Source organism: Garra rufa, chromosome 17 (assembly GCF_049309525.1).
Source record: "Garra rufa chromosome 17, GarRuf1.0, whole genome shotgun sequence".
In the NCBI taxonomy this organism is placed as follows: domain Eukaryota; kingdom Metazoa; phylum Chordata; class Actinopteri; order Cypriniformes; family Cyprinidae; genus Garra; species Garra rufa.
This window is the reverse complement of record NC_133377.1, coordinates 3,000,494-3,021,728: the sequence shown is the minus strand read 5'-3', so window position 1 is coordinate 3,021,728 and position 21,235 is coordinate 3,000,494. Positions and strand designations below refer to the sequence as shown.

The 21,235-nt window shown below is 37.5% G+C and overlaps 1 protein-coding gene across 1 annotated transcript in view; it reads left to right on the top strand.

The window, feature by feature from the left end:
- The window catches only part of gabbr2 (gamma-aminobutyric acid (GABA) B receptor, 2), a 263,152-nt gene that overhangs the window by 169,605 nt on the left and 72,312 nt on the right, over positions 1 to 21,235 (top strand). The window contains exons 4-7 of the mRNA XM_073822118.1: positions 6,945 to 7,046; positions 11,236 to 11,301; positions 11,505 to 11,693; positions 12,940 to 13,182. Coding sequence (XP_073678219.1) covers positions 6,945 to 7,046; positions 11,236 to 11,301; positions 11,505 to 11,693; positions 12,940 to 13,182 — 600 coding nt within the window. The remainder of the gene's footprint in view (positions 1 to 6,944; positions 7,047 to 11,235; positions 11,302 to 11,504; positions 11,694 to 12,939; positions 13,183 to 21,235) is intronic.

The following is a 21,235-nucleotide window of genomic DNA, read 5'->3' as shown; positions in this document are numbered from 1 at the left end:
TACACATTTAAACTAAAAAAAAAGATTATTAATGTATATAAGTTACATGTGGTCATATCCCTTTATCTGAATTTCTGAAAGCATCTAATCCTTTTCCCACATCCATCCAGGGTAGAGCAGTAATTAAATGCAAGTGTTTACATGGATATTTTGGTTTGTGTGTCTGTCTCACTTGCGTCACCGAGCCAAGGATCTTCATCTCTCTCACCCTCCTCTTTCCTTCTAAATGTGTGAAAATGAAGTGAGAAAGCGAGTGTTTAAAACAGGTCACCATATGGTTTCTCTACTGTACATGCACTGTCCTCTTTTACACCAAGGTGCTCCATTAGTGACCTTTTGGACACTCTCCAGCAGCTTCAGTAATGGGGCTCTATTCAGGTGTACACGTGTGTGTGTGTGTGTGTGTGTGTGTGTGTGTGTGTGTGTGTGTGTGTGTGTGTGTGTGTGTGTGTGTGTGTGTGTGTGTGTGTGTGTGTGTGTGTGTGTGTGTGTGTGTGTGTGTGTGTGTGTGTGTGTGTGTATGTATGTGTGTGTATAATGAAGTTTCTGCTTGTTTGATCACTGATTAAACATTCAGGCAACACAAGCACAATCGGCTGGCTCAGCCAAGCTAATTGCATTCCCTAAGGAGATGATCCAAGCACAAGTCATCCAATCCTCCCGGATCGGACCTCACGGGCAGTCCTATCTGTGAGCATCAGCCGTGTGTGTGCGTTCGTTCGCCATTGTGTTGTTCTTTGTGCCTGTTCGCGTCTGTTTCAGTTTAAAGGCTCATTAAAACCTGTGCTATAAATAGATGCATATGTCCCCTCAGCTGCAGCGGTGCATTAAACGCGGCGGCTTTCTCTCGCTCTTCGGCTGCGTCGTGCCTGACCTATCCCGATGCGTTCGCTGCTCCTGGAGGACGTGGGAATCCCGACGCTATTGCACAATCCAGTATAGACTTGTCCACAGAATGTGTCTTTCTCTCACATCTGTCCCCCAGAACACAGGTGCATGAGGCTGCTGGGAATATTTCAATACAAAAATAACACATGGACAAAGATTAGTGCACATAGGACATCTGTATTTAGGCATCAAAGGCCTCTTTTCTTGTCTTTACTTGTTTCTAGGGTTTCAGAGAAAATGCATATGTATGTTTGCTTAGCTATTCTTTGGGGACAAAACTGTCGCCAGAAGCTCCTCTTGGGAATGTCCTCAAAGGTAATATCATAAATATTTATTACAGTGAGGTGGGTAGGGTTAGTAAAGGTTATAAAATCAGACATGCCTAATAAAAAGTAAAACAGCTTAATTAAAAATGAATCTCTGAACAGCTCTTTTAATCTGAGTTGAAATAATATTAGTGAGTGTCCTCAGTGCCCATATACAGATGAAATTTGTCAGTGACGGGTCACATTATGATGGCACTGTCCTCTGTCAGACCTCATTGTGCCGTCAGCATCAGAGGAAAGATCCCGGCTGACATTCACACACCTTCCTATATATCTCCAAACGCAGCCAATCACAGACTCACGGCGCTCAGCCGCACGGGGACCTGAGCAGCACCGAAATGTTGCTGATGATGGACTGCTGTGGGTTTAGAAAAAGAGGGAAAAATAAGGCAGTGACACAACAAGCTGTGACCCATGCTACTCCTGTTAATTCATCATCTACAGGCCTGGCAGCTCTTAAGAGACCATATTACTGCTGGGTGTCATGATGACTGTTGGATATGCTAGATATTGTGCAAACAAAAGGTTCACTTCTGAAAAAGTGAAGGGGAGTTCAGCTAATGCTTAGGCTACAGCTAATGCAAGTTAATTAAAGGAAAAGTTTGTGTCCTCCTTTCCTCAGTCGCAAAGAATTTACGTTTTTTGAGGAAAACATTCCATGATTTTTCTCCATATAGTGGACATCAATGGAGCCAATGGGTTGAAGGTCCAAATTGCAGTTTCAATGCACCTTCAAAGGGCTCCACATGCTAAAGGTCTTATCTAGTAAAAAAAATAGTCTTTTTTTTAAGAAAATGGCTGATTGTTTCCCTCTGATAAGACCCTTATTCCTCGGCTGGGATCGTGTAGAGCCCTTTGAAGCTGAATTGAAACTGTAATTTGGACTTTCAACCCAGTGGCTCCCATTGAATTCACTATGTGGTTAAAAATCCTGGAATGTTTTCCTTAAAAAAGGAAATATTTTCTTTTTTGACTGAAAAAAGAAAGACATGAACATCTTGAATGACATCGGAGTGAGCAAATTATCAGGAAATTTTCATTCTGGAAGTAAAATTCTTCTTTAAATTTACTCAAAAAAAAAACCATTATTAGTGTTAAATGTAGTATTGTTTGTATACTATTATAGTATTTGTTAATATTTTGAATTAAATATATTTTGTAGGTTTTCAATTTTCTTTTTTGTTTAAGTTTTGTTATTATTATTATTATTTTTAGAAAAGTCATAATTTCTCATTTTTGTTTTCATTTAATTTTCTAATTTTCCACTTTTTAAATTTCATTTTTTATAATTAAAGTTTTATTTTATTTCAGCTTTATTTCAGTTGTTAGTAGAGATGCACCAGTGTATCAGCCAATAATCGGTATCTGCCAGTAAAAGCAATTTTCTGCACTTTTCTACCATTGGCCGATTGTTTAAAAACAAGGCAGTGGAAAAGTGAAGAAAATGTTTCTAATATAGAATTAAGGGCTGTCCATGATAATAATAATGCATCAACATTAGCACCATTAACACAGGTTTTATTTGACCCTATGAACCACCCATAGATTAAGGCAGGGTTGCCAGGTTCACAGTTTTCCCTTCACAATTTATTTGTAATGCGCCTCCATTCCAATTATCACAAAAAGCTGTGTGCTTTGTTACTTCTAATAAGAAACAAAGCCTTAGTGTTCAAATCCTGTACATTTTATGACAAAACTCAAACAATAAATGGCATTGTGATTCTCTTACATGTGTTACACTCTTAAAAATAAAGGTCCTTCACTATAACATAGAATAAAAGAGTGTATGTCAGATCGCTGTAGCAGCTTCTGTTTAAAAGCCAGCACGGAGCAAGAGTCTCTTCCACTTTAATACAAGTTATAGCCCAAAATAAGCATGAGTGAACATCAGAAGGTATGTTGAAAGATACAGTACAACTTACTGAAATGTGTCATGTCTCATGTCTCATGTCTCACAATTGTTCAATCAGCGTTTCAACTGAAACAAAGACATTGAATAAAACAGCTTGTGAACAATATGTCACTTAACATTGCATTTACCTCAGGAAAGTTATCCAGTGTTCACAGCTGGTTAGTGAGTGAGCTTATTTACTATTAATTATATATGTATGTTTGAATAAATCTGGCATGAAAACCTTATGTGCAATTGAGTTGTATACAGACATTTTATTTAACTGTGATTATTATATTTGAAAACAAATAGCATTGAATTGAATAGTGCTATTGTTAATTTTAACCTCTAATGTACAACATTAAAAGAATTCCCTGTATAGTTTACAGCATTAGTTGGAAGAGATTTTTTCCTTATGAAAATTAAACTATCGGCAGATATCATTCAGAATAATCGGCTATTGGTATCGGCTGTGAAATTTCGTATTGGTGCATCTCTAATTTTTAGTAGTTTTACGTTTAGAGAACAATAACAACACTGCAAAAAAATACCCACCATATTAATTACACATTGTCAAAGCACACTGGGAAAAAAAACCTATTTTTACTTAGAAATTGCTAGTAAATTTTACATTTTGGGTCACCTCTGTACATACAGCCTCTTGGCTTATTCCAATTAATAAAAAAATACATATATAAATAGGTTATGTTGAAAACTGGACAGTGGTCTCCTTTTAAAACATTAAACTGTGGGCATTTAGCCAGTCTGCCTAGACAGCTTTGCGTATCCGGGTGAGATGGAGAATAATGTCGGGTTTATGGTAAATTAGCCCGCAGAGCTTCTTGACACCCAGTATTGTGCTCTTGTGTCACTCTACCTGATTCATGCGGCTTCCTGTTTACCCTTTTTCTCTGGGTTCATTTGACAGGTCAGTGCATAAATGCATTATGCATTTCACATCACATCATGCTCATTTCTCCTCAGCTTTAGGACAGCTCTCAAATCCCATAATCCTTTGGAGCTCCTTTACTGCACAGCACCCACCCGTCCTTCTCTGTGTCCCTTTCTCTTTCTGTCTCTCTTTCCTCTTGCTTAAATCTTCCCATCAGGTGGTCTCTTGTGCTCGCACACAAGCATACACTTGTGTATTGTGTATATATGCTCATGAGATCCACACGTACAGCCACACACACACAGCCACACACACACACACACACACACACACACACACACACACACACACACACACACACACACACACACTTGCTCATGTGGAACAAGGTTTCCAGGATCTGCCAGCATTAAGCTACAAATATGCTCACCGCATCAGTAATCAAGACAATGTGGATCAGCCAGGCTTTTCAGGTAAAGTCTGGCAGAATGAGTTCAGGTTTCTGTCACAATCTGACATTGCCCTGTTTACTCGTGGTTTTAACATCCGTCTCGGGTGATGTGATCGTAAGAGGTCAGCTGATAGAGATTGATGACTTACAAAGCATGTTCAAACATCTAAATATGCATTTATTTATACCAAATAAATGTTATTACAGGTTAAAATAACTGTTTTCAGTTTCAAATTAAATGTAATAAATAAATAAAGAGTTGCCATCTGAAATTTTTTTAAGCTCCTACTGTATGTTTATGTTCAGTCCTTTCACTTTAATGGCAATGAAAATAACCTATTCATAAAAATGACTGAACCTACACATATGAGCCTGATAAAAATGATCATTTTAGAAGAAAATCCATCAGAAATCATTATAATATGCTGATTTGGTGCTCAAGAAACAGCTCTTCTTATTATTCATGTTAAAAGCAGTTTTGCTGCTTAATATTTTTTTAGAAACTGTGATAACATTTGTTCAGGATTCAAGTGAAAGTTTCACGTTTGACCAAATGTAATGAATCATTGTTGAGTAAAAGTATTAATTTACAGTATTAAATTTGTGAATTAAAAACAGTATAAAATTTGATTGATGCTTTTCTAACTTTTGTACTTTAGTTTTGAACATTTGGTTTTGTTTCCAAAGCACCAGTACAAAACAACACATGCATCTATTTGTCACAAATATAAAGCAAAGGTTCAAAAGAATGTCAATTTCTGCTGAAGGCAAGTGGAAATGAGATACAAATTCTCTCCGCTTGCAGTGCGTCAGTCACATTTGTCAAGAAAATAAGTGAGAAAACATAAAAACACAGTTTGACCAATTCATACATCATCAGTAGTAGTTCAGTTCCATAATTTAGTACAAATCGTACCAGAGTTGGAATGAAGCATACCCCAGACCACCCTTTTTAGGTGAATTCAGGTACAGTTTATAATGTACAGAAAACAGCGTTCATGTGATACTTTTTTCTTTGAAGATATCTTCAAAACACAATAGCTATAGTGTGATATGCTGAAAAAAGTCATTACACATCAGGCAAAGATGTAAATCTTAAAGGATTAGTACTCACCCCCATGTCATCCAAGATGTGTCTTTCTTTCTTCAGTCGAAAAGAAATTAAGGTTTTTTCCATATAGTGGACTTCAGTGGGAATCAGCAGGCTGAAGGTCCAAATTGCAGTTTCAAAGCAGCTTTAAAGGGCTCTACATGATCCCAGCTGAGGAATGAGACTCTTATCTAGCAAAACAATCAGCCATTTTCTAAAAAAAATATAAAATGTACATACTTTTTAACCACAAATGCTCATCTTGCACTAGCTAGCTCATTAATTCATGCAAATACATAATCACATTGGAAAAGTCACACATGGTTAATTCTTCATCTGTGTATTCGGTTTAAAAAGTTATGGTAGAGCGAATAACTCCATCTCATTTTCTCCTCCAATTTAAAAATCATACAACATTGTTGTTTTACCTTTTTTTGTAAAGGGCGTTTGACTTTCTTTGCACATTCATACATAATGCGTGAGGATGAGCTAGTGCAAGACAAGCATGTGTGGTTAAAAAGTATATGTTTAATCGTTTCACTATACAAGACCCTTATTCCTCGTCTAGTCCTGTGAAGCTGCATTGAAACTAATTTGGACCTTCAACCCATTGATCCCCATTGAAGTCCACTTTATGAAGATACATCCTGGAATGTTTCCTCAAAAACCTTAATTTCTTTTCGACTGAAGAAAGAAAGACATGAACATCTTGGATGACATGAGGGTGAGTAAACTTTCAGGAAATTTTTATTCTGGAAGTGAACTAATCCTTTGAGTTTACAGATGAAGCTTCTCTGAAAGACTCTTTTACCATGTACTGTACTTTTGATCTTCAACAGCACAGTAGTATTCTGATTTTGGCCCATATTCGAATGAATTTTTGGGTGATATGTGTGACCCAAATGTCTTTGCCAATGGGTTGGAATTTTTGGAGCGATAGATTTGAGTTTATGAAAAAATCCCTTTCTGAACACCCTTTGTGTTACACAATACACAGAAGCTCAACATAGTGGATGTTTTGATTCTCACGCCATAAATCTTTGTGGAGTGAGGAAGGTATTGAGATCTTATTTGCAAGAAACTGGTCCATTTTTCAAAAGCATCCATGGACAAAGATGGATGAAGTCTGTGGGGAGCAATGCTGGTTGGAGTCATGTTTTATCCAAAGCCCAGTGGGACCTCCGGAGGAAGGAGTTCCACGGATGCTCCGGGCTGATTGGGATGCAGGGGGAATGTCAGATCGGCAGGAGATTAGAGTGAATTGAGACATGTATCAGAGCAAGAGAGCGCTGCCTTTGATTGGGTACTTTTCTGGGTGGTTCGCCATCCACAAACCCTGCTTTCATTCAGTTCTCTTTCATTTCTAGTTCCCTCTCTCACTCATTCTTTCTCTCTCTCTCTGACAGGTGCGGAATGATTTGACCAGTGAGCTGGAGAAGGCAGACATCCAGATTGCAGATACTGAGAGTTTCTCTAATGATCCCTGTGTGAATGTGAAGAAACTGAAGGTAAGAGAACTTATAGGCCCCGCCAACAAAATATAACTAGCTTACAGTGCACACTTAAATATAAATATATACATTTTATTTGTGAACTTATGTTCAGGTATTTTTCAGGTTAACTTTTAACTATGTTTTCCTTTTTTCGAATCATTAGTCATCAAAGCTGAGTAAATATTGGTCACAGACAGAGATTTACTTAAATTTAATATTTAAATTTAATTTAAAAGCTGATTACTCACTAAATACTCCCACAGATTGTTTTCATGCCATTTTAAGTCTTAATTTGACATAAAGTGGTTATATCTAAGTGTGTGAGTTGTTTACTTACTTTTTTAAATTAGTCTTCCCATTAACGCCATTATATTGTTCATTCAGACCGATTGGCAAAAGCAGAACAAGCACAAACACAAGCGACGATTTATCACATTAACCAATCACAGCCAACATAACCAGTCATATCCAACCATATATCGCATATCTTCTGCTGTAACTATACCTGCTGGTGTCACTTTAGACAATGTTTTTTTACAAAAACGAGTGATTTTTACTTTTTAATTTTACATTTTGTAATATCGGCATTGTTTTATTTTTGTACTATGACACTTTTTTTTTTCGTCCAATATTCTGAGGATTTTTTTAGATGTACCCTTGTGAGTTAAATTGTAACTGGACAAAAAAAGTTTTGTGGACAAATCCCACTGAATTTTGTTACATTTGTGCTTAAAATAAAAGAAAAAACACCAGTGAGGTAAAAATAAAGTCAAATTCTAGATGTAGTCAATAGAAATGCATTTTATTGTCTCATTTTAATGATATTTGTGCTGAAAATGAACCAAAATATACAACTAAATTCTAAATCGCATTATTGTTTACAATACGAATACAAATTAATTTAGTTTAAAATGTATGTTTCATTTATTTTCCTTGATTTCTGTTCTGTCACATTATGCAAATAATGTGCAAATATGCAAATACAAATGTACAAAATGTCATAGTTAAAGAAGTAACAATTTTACTGCATTCATACATTTGTGTGAACAGTAAGAAGCTGACTCTGTAATCATGTGATATGCTAATGACATGCTAATGAGCTGTGATGTCATTGTTTAACCATTGCAGCTTTATCTTTGAATGACTCTTGAAGAGAATCATAAAAAAGTTTTCTTAGTCATCATCATACACAGAAAAAAATGTGTGAAAATTGTACCTTTTGGGGTACAACAGCTCGGCCCTGGAGCAGTACCCTTAAAAGGACATATTTGTACCCTTTTTATCCTAATAGGTACATATTTGTACCTTAGAGTAGTAATGCGTACCCTACTAATGTGTACCTATTAGGGGTAAAAAAGGTACAAAGATGCTCCAGGGACAAGCTGTTGTACCCCAAAAGATACCCCTTATTTTTCTGTGTGTAAGCACATAAAGTGATCAATTTATTCGGGTGTGTTTATGATCTGAATAGCCATTGTTCCATTGTTGTCTTCTGCTTCTCTTACTTTGCAATTTCCACCTAAAGGTTTATTTCCACCTTTTTTTTTTTGCTGAGTCATTTTTTTCCCCCCACCGTGAAACTATTATGACTTCTATTACCTGCCTGACTTAGTACCTCCGTCATCGCAATTCCCCAAATGGCGAGGAACTGCTGAAGAACTGTTTCTTCAAATTCTGCATGGTCAGATTTTTCACCAGTTGACAGCAACTCCTAGAGTCTGTAAATTCAACATTATATTTCACACTGACACGGCTGTGCAGGGCGACAGTCGCCGGTTTGCATTATACAAACCCATATAAACAAAACGTTGAGATTTTTGAAACTCACATCCACTGTAGGTGGGTAACTATTCACAGGGTAAATCTGGGAAAATCTTGCAACCGTGGAGTGGTGACCGAGATCCTGGGGCAGCCTGGCCTGGATCCAGCCTCCATTTTGCCTGGTTGGAAGAAGCTTGTGTCTGCCAGGACTGCAGGATAGCTGGAGCCACGTACACAGCTGGAGGGATTCAGGTTAAGTGCCCACGCCGTCGGGAGCGGCAGCAGGCTTTGTAACGGCTGCTGATTGTGAAGCAAGAAGCGCCTGACCCAAACGGTTGCTCCTGAAAAGGGAAGCGGGAGTATTTCACACAATAGCTCCAATATCTCAGCATGTTCTTTGGCAACGCTGAAGAGCAGAGGGTGGTATTGTGGCAAATGAGACAGTTTCTGAGAAACGTCTCAAGGAAACCGTTTACCACAGGCCACACATACATTTTCAAACGGCGTTCGAATGCGACCCCTTCACGATCAGCATTTATGTCATTGTTCTTGAGTTTAGAGCAGGTCTGGGATCAGATTTAATGCATCCGCTGTGATCTTACCTGTAAACACTACTGTTTTCAGAGCTGTCGACAAAATGCTATCCCACCCACTGGAGTCATTATTTTCACTCTTGCTTGAACATAGTAGTTTTCATCTTGAGCAGCTCATTAGCTGTGCATGTTAAATGCTCTTCCTGTAGCCTCGTGCTTGAAGATGACATCCCAAAAGGAAAAAGCAAAAAATAGATTCTAAGATGATTTCTTAAAGTCGCTGGTGGGCATTTCAATATCCCAGCAGCTGTGACACATCTTTTGATGGATTGGGCGCCCCTCAAACAAGACTGTCTGACTTTGGCGTGAAATTTTCATTGGCATTTGCTGGAATCAAGAGCAATATCGTTAAGAGGGTGGAGAGGGATATTATTACATCCTGATACGCAAAATGAGAAAGGATACTTAATAAGCTCAGAAGAATACGTAGGTCTCATTGTGTTAGCATGGCCTTTAGCACATGACAGATGCGTTTATTCGTTTTCGTGGGTTTAGTCTTGGCTTCATTGTCTCGAAGGCCCTGTGTATAGAAATCCTGCTCCAGTGATGGATTGATTCTCAGTGATGCAGAACTGGACGAGGTGGAAACACAAAGCTGAAGTGGGATGAATTATTTACAGACTCAATCATGCAGCGTTTTTCTTTGGATATGAAGCAATTCACACTGCTGATTCTGTTTCTCTGTAATGTACTTGGTGTTAATATGTCTCACCCAGGAAAGCAACACAACCTAGCTGCGAGACGCTTACATAGTTTTTCTCATGAAAAGCTTGCTTGCTTATATTTTTGAGCATTTTATTAATAGAGACGGTGAAAGAACAGACAAAAAATGATACGGAAGAGATGGATAACAAGACTGGGAATGGGCCCAACTGGATTTGAGCTCAAATGACTTCTTACAAGCGAGTGGAGTGTGTGAAATAAGTCATTTTATGCTGTATTATTCAGTGCCTCTAATTAGAAATTAAACATTTTACCTGTAATTCAGAAATTTGCAAACATTTTGGGACATTTTTAAATTAAAACGTACCATATGTACAGTTGAGGCCAAAACTTTACATCCCCCTTTCAGAATCTGCAAAATGTCAATTATTTTCACTAAAATAAGAGGGATCACACAAAATGCATGTTATTGTTTATTTAGTACTGACCTGAATAAGATACTTCATATAAAAGATGTTTACATATAGTCCACAAGAGAAAATAATAGTTAAATTTATATTTATATAAATGACCCAGTTCAAGTTTACATCCCCTTTATTCTTAATACTGTGCTGTTACGTGAATGATCCACAGCTGTGTTTTTTTGTTGTTCATGAGTCCCATGTTTGTCCTGAACAGTTAAACTGCCTGCTGTTCTTCAGAAAAATCCTTTAGGTCCCACATTTCTTTGGTTTTCCAGCATTTTTGTGTATTTGAACCCTTTCCAACAATGACTGTATGATTTTGAGATCCATCTTTTCACACTGAGGACAACTGAGGGACTCATATGCAACTATTACAGAAGGTTCAAAATCTCACTGATGCTCCAGAAGGAAAAACGATGCATTAAGAGCTGGGGGTGAAAACTTTTGGACAGAATGGATATTTGTACATTTTTCTTATTTTTCCTAAATATCATATTTTTTAATTTAGTACTGCCCTTCAGAGGTTAAGGGGATGTAAACTTTTGAACCGGGTCATTTTTATCAATGATAAATTATTATTATTTTCTCTTGTGGTGGTATGTATTTCGTGTCTTGTAAAAAATTTCCCACAGTTATGTTTTCATCATGAGGTCAGGTTGCTTTATTTAAATCTCTTTACCCATTAACTACCTGTTTCATTTTGTTTTCTGCCCCTCTCTATAGGATAATGATGTTCGGATCATCATCGGTCAGTTTGATGAGAATCTGGCTGCTAAAGTCTTCTGCTGTGTAAGTTAACCAGCTTCATACTCAAATCTTGTCTCAGATCATGCTTCAGACTGCAAACGTCTGTAAATTTCTTTAACATACAGTACATGTGCCTCAGAAACATTTAGCTGTGTCAGCATTGAAAAGACTGCAGTCAGTGTATTTTTTTCATTTGGCTGAAATGAGATATGTGTTGAGTCTCTGATCATGTGTGTGTGCTCCAGGCCTACAACCTGAACATGTATGGCAGTAAGTACCAATGGATCATCCCAGGATGGTATCAGGGGAACTGGTGGGAGCAGGCGAACTCCACAAACTGCACTACGAAGAAGCTGCTGACAGCCATGGAGGGCTACATCAGCGTGGATTTTGAGCCTCTCAGTGCCAAACAGATTAAAGGAATATCAGGAAGAGTGAGTGTCTGAAATGCAGTGGGATCTCAGGGGTTATGAATGACATTTCTGATTTCTGACAGAAACCATGTGGAAAGGAAAAAATTATGCATTGCAGTTTCATCTGCTGAATTTCAGTTTCAATAGATACGCTGAGCTTTTCACATTTTACCTGTTGAAATGAGCAGCTTGGGCCAGCATATCTAGGCATATCTGATATCCATGTCCATAATCTTGATCATTTTTAGAAAAAAGAGGTTTCCTAACCTTGATTAGGCCTAATATTTTTGATAATTCAAGATGCAAGAAAAATTACACTATAATTACATTGTAATTACACTGCTTCTTTATTAAGATTAAAATTAAATGTTAACATTATATAGTATACATTTTTTATATAACATAATAAGTGCCATTTTAAATCATTTTAATGATTGATAATAAAAAGAAATATTTCTTGAGCAGCAAATCAGCATATTAGAATGATTTCTGAAGGATCATGCCTGGAGTAATGATGCTGAAAATTCAGCTTTGCATCGCAGGAATAAATTACACTTTAAAATATATATAAATAGACAATTGTTATTTTAAATTGTAATAATATTTCACAAAATTACTGTTTTTACTTAAATGCAGCCTTGTAAGCATAAGAGACTTTCATTTGAGTTATTCATATTGAGTTATTCAAGTTATACCAACCTATTTCATTTTTGGAATAATAATAATTAAAAAAAAATCAATGTTAAATAGAATGGTTTTAAAAATATGTGATCCTGGACCACAAAACCAGTAGCACAGATACATTTGTAGCAATAGCCAAAAATACATTGTATGGGTCAAAATTATCTATTTTTTTTTCTTTTATGCCAAAAATCGGATAGGATAGTAGGATATTAAGTAAGATATTTTATAAAGTTCCTACTGTAAATATATCAAAACATAATTTTTGATTAGTAATATGAAATAAATACTTAATATTTAGATTTTTTCCTCAGCCAAATATTGTCCTAACAAACCATACATCAATGAAAAGTTTATTTATTCAGCTTTCAGATGATGTATAAATCTCAATTTAAAAAAAAATGGACCCATATGACCCATATGGTCCAGGGTCACATATATTAAACCAAAATGGACACAAATATTGGATGTTTAATAACGTGTTCAAGCTGGATTTTTAAGATTTCTCTTTTTTACCATGTCAGGCATTCTTTTTTGTAAATCACACAGGTTATAAAATAGTACTGCTTTATCTATCTGTTCTCAGACGCCGCAGGAGTACGAGAGGGAGTACAACCGCGAGCGAGAGCAGAAAGGAGTGGAAGCCAGCAAGTTCCATGGCTTTGCCTACGATGGCATCTGGGTGATTGCGAAGACCCTCACACGCGTCATGGAACTTCTCAGACACAAGGAGAGGCACGACATGTACCACAACTTTACAGTGGATGACCGCGAGGTGGGCAAAATGGTCCTGGACGTGATGAACGAAACCAACTTCTTTGGAGTGACGGTAAGTTTGTGTGGATAGATGATCTACAGCTTTTCTTGGAACCTGTTTACAATTCTCTAACATGTCTCACTGAAAAAGCCACTGTGGCTATCACGATTTTATTTTAGATTGAGCTGTCAAGCCGTTTCCTAAAGCTGAAAAGTCAAAAGAGGGCTACTTTTATTGCTGCGAACTGTTTGTGAGAGACTGAGGGAGGGCAAACATTTCAGAATGCGACTTGGGATTGGAGGCTAGTAATGCTAAACACGCGATATAGCTGACAGAATGAGAGCCAGATAAGAGGTAGGGAGATAGTTGGTATGCAGGGAGTGTCCCGTCTGCAGACATCACTGAATGTGTGTTTGTTTATGAGAACGCACTGCTGCAGGCTGCCAAAAGAGAGAATCACAGAGTGCAAAAAGAAGGCAAGTCAGCAAATCTAAAGGAACGCGCTGAAGCTGAACCGAACTATCTCTCCAACAAAAACGGAAGGAGTTTCGATATTGCAGTAAATGCTGTTGGTTTGGGAAATGAATGGGGGTTAATGGGCATTTTGGGTTTTAGTACAGTATGTCCTCCAGCCCTCCATCCTCAGCTTTTATCCAGCAGTTATCTCTCATGTGTAGCAGAGTATGTTTTATATTTGCCCAGGCTGCTAACAAACAATGCGTGTGCCGCGAGACCTCAGCGTAGAAGCGTAATGGAGAGGAAGGAAAAACAAACACATATAAAAAAAGGAAAATACTGCTGGAAGACCAGTGGAAATATGAGCAGAAAGGCAAACAAGAGCATTCAGCTATTCTTTCCCCTCTCTATGGAAAGATTTAATGGTTACTGGCCAACATTAGAGAATTAATTTAATGGTCTCAGTCGGTATTGTATATTTAATTGATACTTTCCTCTATTTTTACATTTAAATAACATCTGCTGCTATCTAATGTTCACTTAAAGTGAATCCTTAAAAACACAAATAATTTCATAACACTGTTAAATGCAATCTTTAGCAAATATTTAGCTGTTTAACATGTTCAAAATAAAATAAAAGGTCATTTCACCCCAAAATGGAAAATTTCAAAACTGTAAGACCTTTGTTCATCTTCAGAACACAAATTAAGATATTTTTGATGAAATCCGAGAGCTTTCTGACCCTTCATAGGCAGCAACGCAACTATCACGTTCAAGGCCCAGAAAGGTAATAAGGACATTATTAAAATAGTCCATGTGACATCAGTGGTTCAACCATAATGTTATCTTTTAATTTATTTAAACAAAATTTTTATATTGGCCATTTATCTGTTATCCACAATGACAAAACAATAATTATCAGCATTTTAATATCATGCATCACTGCCTACAGCAGGGGTGCCCACACTTTTTTGGCTTGTGAGCTACTTATAAAATGACGAAGTCAAAATGGTCTACCTACTATAAAAATGCAAAACATATATTCATTTATGAATATATTGAGAATTCTTTATATGATGGTGTAGCTTGCATAACTACATGAACCCATATTCAGGGCTCGAAATTGCGACCGTTTTGGTCGCATATGCTCCCAAAATTTAATCTGCGCGACCTCAAATTATATTTGGGAGCATTTGTGCGAGTGCGAGAAATTGTTGTGGTGCGACTTGGTTTCATTTCTTTACAAAACGTTCGTTAGTCTAACTACTGCACAGACTGCTGTAAGCTGATACAGCGACAGGTTCGCCGTTCTCTCCAACATTACATAACATTTAAACTTCAGCTTTACATTATTTCCTTTAATGCATATTTAAGATTTTAGCCGTCAATCACTCCTGGCACAAACACTGCGCTGCGCTGAATTAGGAACCGGACGTTTTTCTTTCCTCTCACCCAACCTCTGTTCCAGATTTGTACAAACTGCTTTGCAATTAGGGGTGTGTAATATGACGGTTTTTGATTGTGGACAATAAAAGGTCTCCACAATCTGCTTTTGAAGAAATAAACTATATTTCTTCATACAGCGCACAATTTGTCAGATACGATTCTGGCGCCTCCGTCTCATATACTGTCCAACGCGGCATACACACATCAGATGATAACTCAGCTGCCGAGTTCCACTCACGCAGGGGTGTAATTTCCACTGGGGACACGCTTTTCAAAATCCCGTTGGTGTCCTCCCACTTTCGAATGGTTTTGTTAAAGTTATCTCTTGTATTGTAGAATGCACGCTCAGCGCGCCGAGAGTTTCGCGCGACCGTTAAAACGAAACCAAAAGTAATACGCGCACGTGCATTCAAAATAAATTTTAATACCCCGCGTTAAGAGAGCGACTACCCAATGCGCGCAAATTAGGCTACATAACATATCTAAGCTGTTATTAGTATGTGGGCTATAGTACGTTGTATAGCTGTCTATAGCTCTGTATCATGCTTGAAAAATTCAGAATCGGCCATGAAGAATACATTGGCTGATCGTCTACTCAATTTGACGTCTAATTGTTAATGCCGTGCGATCTACCAACACCACCTTTGCGATCGACCGGTAGATCGCGATCGACGTATTGGGCACCCCTGGCCTACAGTATAAATTATGTTTTAATCAGATTCCCAATATTCATGATCTCATATTCTGATTTAGATATATTACTTTTCCTCATCAAAGCTGAATGATTTCAGAGAATCTTCTGGAACATAGTCCCATAAAGCTAGATTGCAATCTGACTACAACAGATTTAGTGGTCCCACAAGGATCAGGTTTGTCTCGTACCGATGGCTGGGTCTTTGTCCAACAGAACGGGCTGTTCTAACTTCTCCATCAGACTTCGAGTCCTCTGAGAAGAGCTATCGATCGAGTGCCAGCATGCCTCAGGAAGTAAAACATTATCTTAGAGAAGTCTCTGTGGATCATTTTGAGTGAAGAGCGGTGCTGTGCTGCTTTCATTTGGTTAAGAGAGGGTTAGGACAACTTTCTGATAGTACGTTCTAGAAGCAGACGTACTTTTCAATTCACAAGTTTGGGGTCAGGAGTAAAAATTAATACTGAAGACGGAAGTAATAGCCGCTGAAAATTTAGCAACAGCCATCACATAAATAAATTATGTTTTAAATCCTTTCCAACAATGAGTGTGTGACATCCATCTTTTCACACTGAGGACAACTGAGGGACTCATATGCAATTATTACAGAAGGTCCAAACGCTCACTAATGCTCCAGAAGGAAAAACCACGCATAAAGAGCAAGGGGGTGAAACCTTTTGAACAGAATGGAGATGTGTACATTTTTCCTATTTTGCCTAAATATCATTTTTTTTTTCATTTAGTACTGCCTTCAGAGGCTACAGAAAATAATTATGTGTTTCCCAGAAGACAAAATAAGTAAAATTTACCCTGATCTTCAAATTTAAAAAGTTTTCACCCCCTTCATAATAGTTTTTTCCTTCTGAAGCATTAGTGAGTGTTTGAACCTTCTGTAATAGTTGCATATGAGTCCCTCAGTTGTCCTCAGTGTGAAAAGATGGCGCTCAAAAGCATACAGTCATTGTTGGAAAGGGTTTAAACACACAAAAATGCTGGAAAACCGAAGAATTTGTGGGACCTGAAGGATTTTTTTGAAGAACAAGAGCTTTTTGACCCTTTATTGACAGCAAGGTAACTGACACGTTCAAGGCAAATTGTTGAATAAAGTCATTATTTTTGCTTTTTTTGCACACAAAACGTCTTGTAAATTCATAAAATTAAGGTTGAACCATTGATGTCACATATTAACAATGTCTTTACTACCTTTCTGGGCCTTGAACGTGGTAGTTGTGTTGCTGTCTATGCAGGGTCAGAAAGCTCTCGGACAAAAATATCATAATTTGTGCTCCAAAGATGAACAGAGGTCTTACGGGTTTGGAACGACATGAGAGTAAGTAATAAACAACAGATTTTAGTTTTCTTGTATAAGGTTCCTGAGTATAAGAACACTGAGAAAAATCAAGAAACACTGCTGTTCAAACATGTTGAAAGCCTAATTTGTTTAGTTTTATTGAAAATCAAATATTGTTTGCAAAGTTTCCGAAAATGTGTTGTACTTGTATTGTAGGTGTAGCATTGCTTTCACGCTTGTGTCCAGTTTAAAATGCTGTGGTAGTCTTTTTGGTTCAGGGTGACACTTACTGTGAAAGTCACCAACTCTGGATGCAGCAAAAAAGTCAGAGACCATCACGCTTCCTCCTCCGCATTTGACAGTTGGTGTCACACTAAGAGAAACCATTCTTTCACCTACTCGATTCCATATACAATTTTTATTACATTTCAGTTTTTGTAACTTAAACGTTTCTTGCCACCACTTACTTTTGTAACTTTTCAAGTTATTCGCTAGACTTGAAATGCTTAAAGGATTAGTTCACTTTCAGAACTAAACTTTCCTGAAATTTACTCACCCCTATATCATCCATGATGTTCATGTGTTTCTTGTTTAGTCAAAAAGAAATTAAGGTTTTTGAGGAAAACATTCCAGAATTTGTCTCCATATAGTGGACTTCAGTGGGGATTAACAAGTTGAAGGTCCAATTGAATTCTCTTTTTCATTGTCATATTTATTCATATGTCTGCTCTTCTCTTACTTCCAGATACTGACATTTTTTAATGTTTTATGAGACGTGCAGCAAATGTATGCCAGCTTATGTCCCCCCGGAGAGATCAATAGGCTTACAGTGTTACAGTTCAAATCTAATCTAATGCATCTAACCTCCTAACCACGCAGCAGATTTGTTTTGAATGAATCTCTTCCCAAATTGTCCTAACATTTCTGTCTCGTTTTTATTTATCAACGAAAATGTCAATAGATTTTCGTCATAGTTTTTGTCATTCTAACATTTTTATTTTATTTTGTTATCTTCTCCTTTTCGTCAGTGAAAAAATGTTGTTGACGAAAATGATTTGTCAATGGAATTAACGCTGGCCTTGCACTAGCTCTGCGTGAACTTCATGCATTACGTTGTTATGTTGGAAAGGTCATAGTTCTTCGTCTGTGTACTTTAATTCAAAAAGGTAGAGTAGGGCGAAAAAGTCTGTTTCGTTATTTCCTCCAACTTCAAAATCATCCAAAATCTTGGTTTTACCTTTTTTTTGTAAAGGGCATTTGACTTTCTTTGCACATTCAGTACTTCCACCTACGTCACACGTGACTTATATCCAGTGTAATACGTAAAGTCAACCTAGTGCAAGATGAGCATTTGTGGTCAAAAAGTAAATACATTTGTATTTTTTTTAAATAACCACTCGTTTTGCTAGATAAAACGCTAGATTCCTCGGCTGGGATCGTGTAGAGCTTGTTGAAGCTGCATTGAAATTGCAATTTGGACCTTCAACCCGTTGGCTCCCATTGAAGTCCACTATATGGAGAAAAATCTTAGAATGTTTTCCTCAAAAACCTTTTTTCGACTGAAGAAAGAATTAAAGAAAGACAAGAATGTCTTGGATGACATTGGGGTGAGTATTTTAAAATTATCAGGAAATTTTTATTCTGGAAGTGAACTAATCCTTTAAAGGGGTCCTATTATGCTCTTTATTTTGTTTTGGGGTGCACTAGAACATGCTCTCATGCTTGGTGGTTAGAAAATTGCATTATTATTCACATAATTTACAATAGCTTTCTCCCCAGGCTGGCGCAAATAGCTTGATTAGTTCGGGGTTTGATGAAGGGTTCGCCTTCCTGAAAAACAAAATGTGTTGTGATTGGTTAGCAGTCCCACTATAACCACTGGCCACAATAGAGGCTCGTAACTATATATAAAAAGAAATGAGGAGGGCCCCACCAACTAAAATACTTCTTAGTTTAGGCTTCCCAGCATATAATCACAAATACAAAAGCTTAGATCAGGTTTTCTCAGACCTTTTTATAATGCTATAAGTTTCAAACGTCAATCATTGATCAAAAACCAACAATACAATCTCACACATCTACATATACAACCCATGAATTGAAGAACGTAAATTAATCACCAACAAAAGAAACAAAATCAGTAGAATAATTATAAATTATCAGAGTTTCAGAGATACACATCAATTACTGTGAAAACACACATACAGAAAATGAACAATAAAAATTGTCCCAGATGGTATTCCCTATCCAAAATCCTGTATCTTCAAATGAGACGACAAAGAAAACAAAAAAAAGGTTTTTCAGACAGTCCCAAACAATGGTCCACTTAGTCAATACTTATATTCAGGACTCAAGATAATCCACAAAGCAACTGCAGCACAAATAATCCATTGGGAAAGGTTTTCTTGACATCCATGACAGTAAAGCCTTTGCCTTTCATGCGGTTTTAAACCCAGATACAAAGTATCATTTAAAAAGTCCATCTACAAAAGAACAAAACTTAACATTAACTGAAAAGCCTACACTTCAAATTATACAAATCAACAAATAAAGAAAACATTGAGATCAAATACTTTAAATACACCCAAGAACAAAAAGGAAGAACAAAACTTACATGATTGAAATGGAAACAAAGTTTCTCAATCAGGACTCCACATGAAATTTGCAGAGGAAATAGGGCACTACCATGCTTCCCTCTTCCAAACAAATCTAACTACCTCTACTCTGCTACCTGGTTAAATACTTGAGGTTATTAACCTTCAGCGCCCCCTAGTGGGGAGTAGGAACGAGTAACAGTTAACCCTGTTACACCACTGCGTTGCAATTGGCGAACATCTTAGACAGCCTTTTAATACTGCCACGCCCCTTTCCAAAGCAGTAAGTCCTGAGTACAACTGCGCAAGCTAGATTAAAGTGATTCTTACGTTTTAAATATGGATATTTTTCTTACAAAAACACATCGGAACGCTAAAAGAGGCTTTTACTGACCCCCCCCAGAGCCATGTGAGGCTATTATGGATCGACTTGTTTTGGACTGATGGAGAGAAACACTTGTCTATGCCATTCAGTCTATGCTGTTCTAAAGCTTGGGAGTGCCAGGATTATTTTTAATATAACTCTGATTGCATTCGTCTAAAAGAAGGAAGTTATATACATCTAGGATGCATGGAGGGTGAGTAAATAATACGTTACAGTAGTGTTGATCCTATCATCAGCCTGCGCGATCGCTGATACAGGATATTATCATTATTGCGCATATATGTTTAATTATTTACATGCCTGAAACCAGCTCCAGAATGAGGCTAGTGAAGCTATCTACACTGTATGATGGATAAATCTCTTACCACACACTTTACATGTCTACGGCGCGGCTCCGACACGGAAACCGATGATTGTCACTCTAGTCAGTGCTTGTGTTTACATCAGCCGCGGCTCTGTTTTGACCCTCTATACCGCACACGTCAACAGCGTGGCTCCAGCAAAGATACTGGAGCAGTTTGTGGACGCTTTAGTCAATGCTTGCATTTATACGAGCCACCATGCGGCTCGCTGAAGCATCCCAGAAGCGGTTGTCCATGCTACATCGCTGAAGTTTGACGAATCCCACAGCTTGTCCATGATTCGAATTTCCGTAGGCGGGATTTACGTCATAGCATCCGGAAAACAAATTCTTGATTTTTTTTTTTTTAAAACGAAATATCTCCTTTTGGAGTGAACTTTGAGATTTGTAACTTTGTAGATGTTTTTTATGCATACACACCACACACTGGCTAAAATTCAAAAAGTGAAAAAGCATAATAGGACCCCTTTAAATTTCAATAAAAACCGGATTTACCCAAATTTTATAATATTAGAAAAGTTGAAAATAGACTATTGCACTGCAGATGTGGGCTGTTGGGACTAGTAGTCAACATTTATATATATGATCGTGTCAGCACAGCCCTAGTTTACAAAACCTCAAAGCATGAAGTCATTGCATCTTCAGTAAACCATTGATATCATTTTGTATATGTGTTAGAAATTTCAGGGCCAAAGTAGCTGCTGTCTGCTATTTTAAGCGGCTGTTTGGTTGATTCGATAGCTACATCATCATTTGCTTCCATCACCTTCATCACCTCCACCCACAACCCCTTTTACAGGCCTGAGGGTGCCTTGAACACCTGTGTGACCTCCAAAAGGCCTCCTGCCCAGCCTGTCCACACCTCTGCACAGACTCACACTCACACACGCTGATAAAAGGT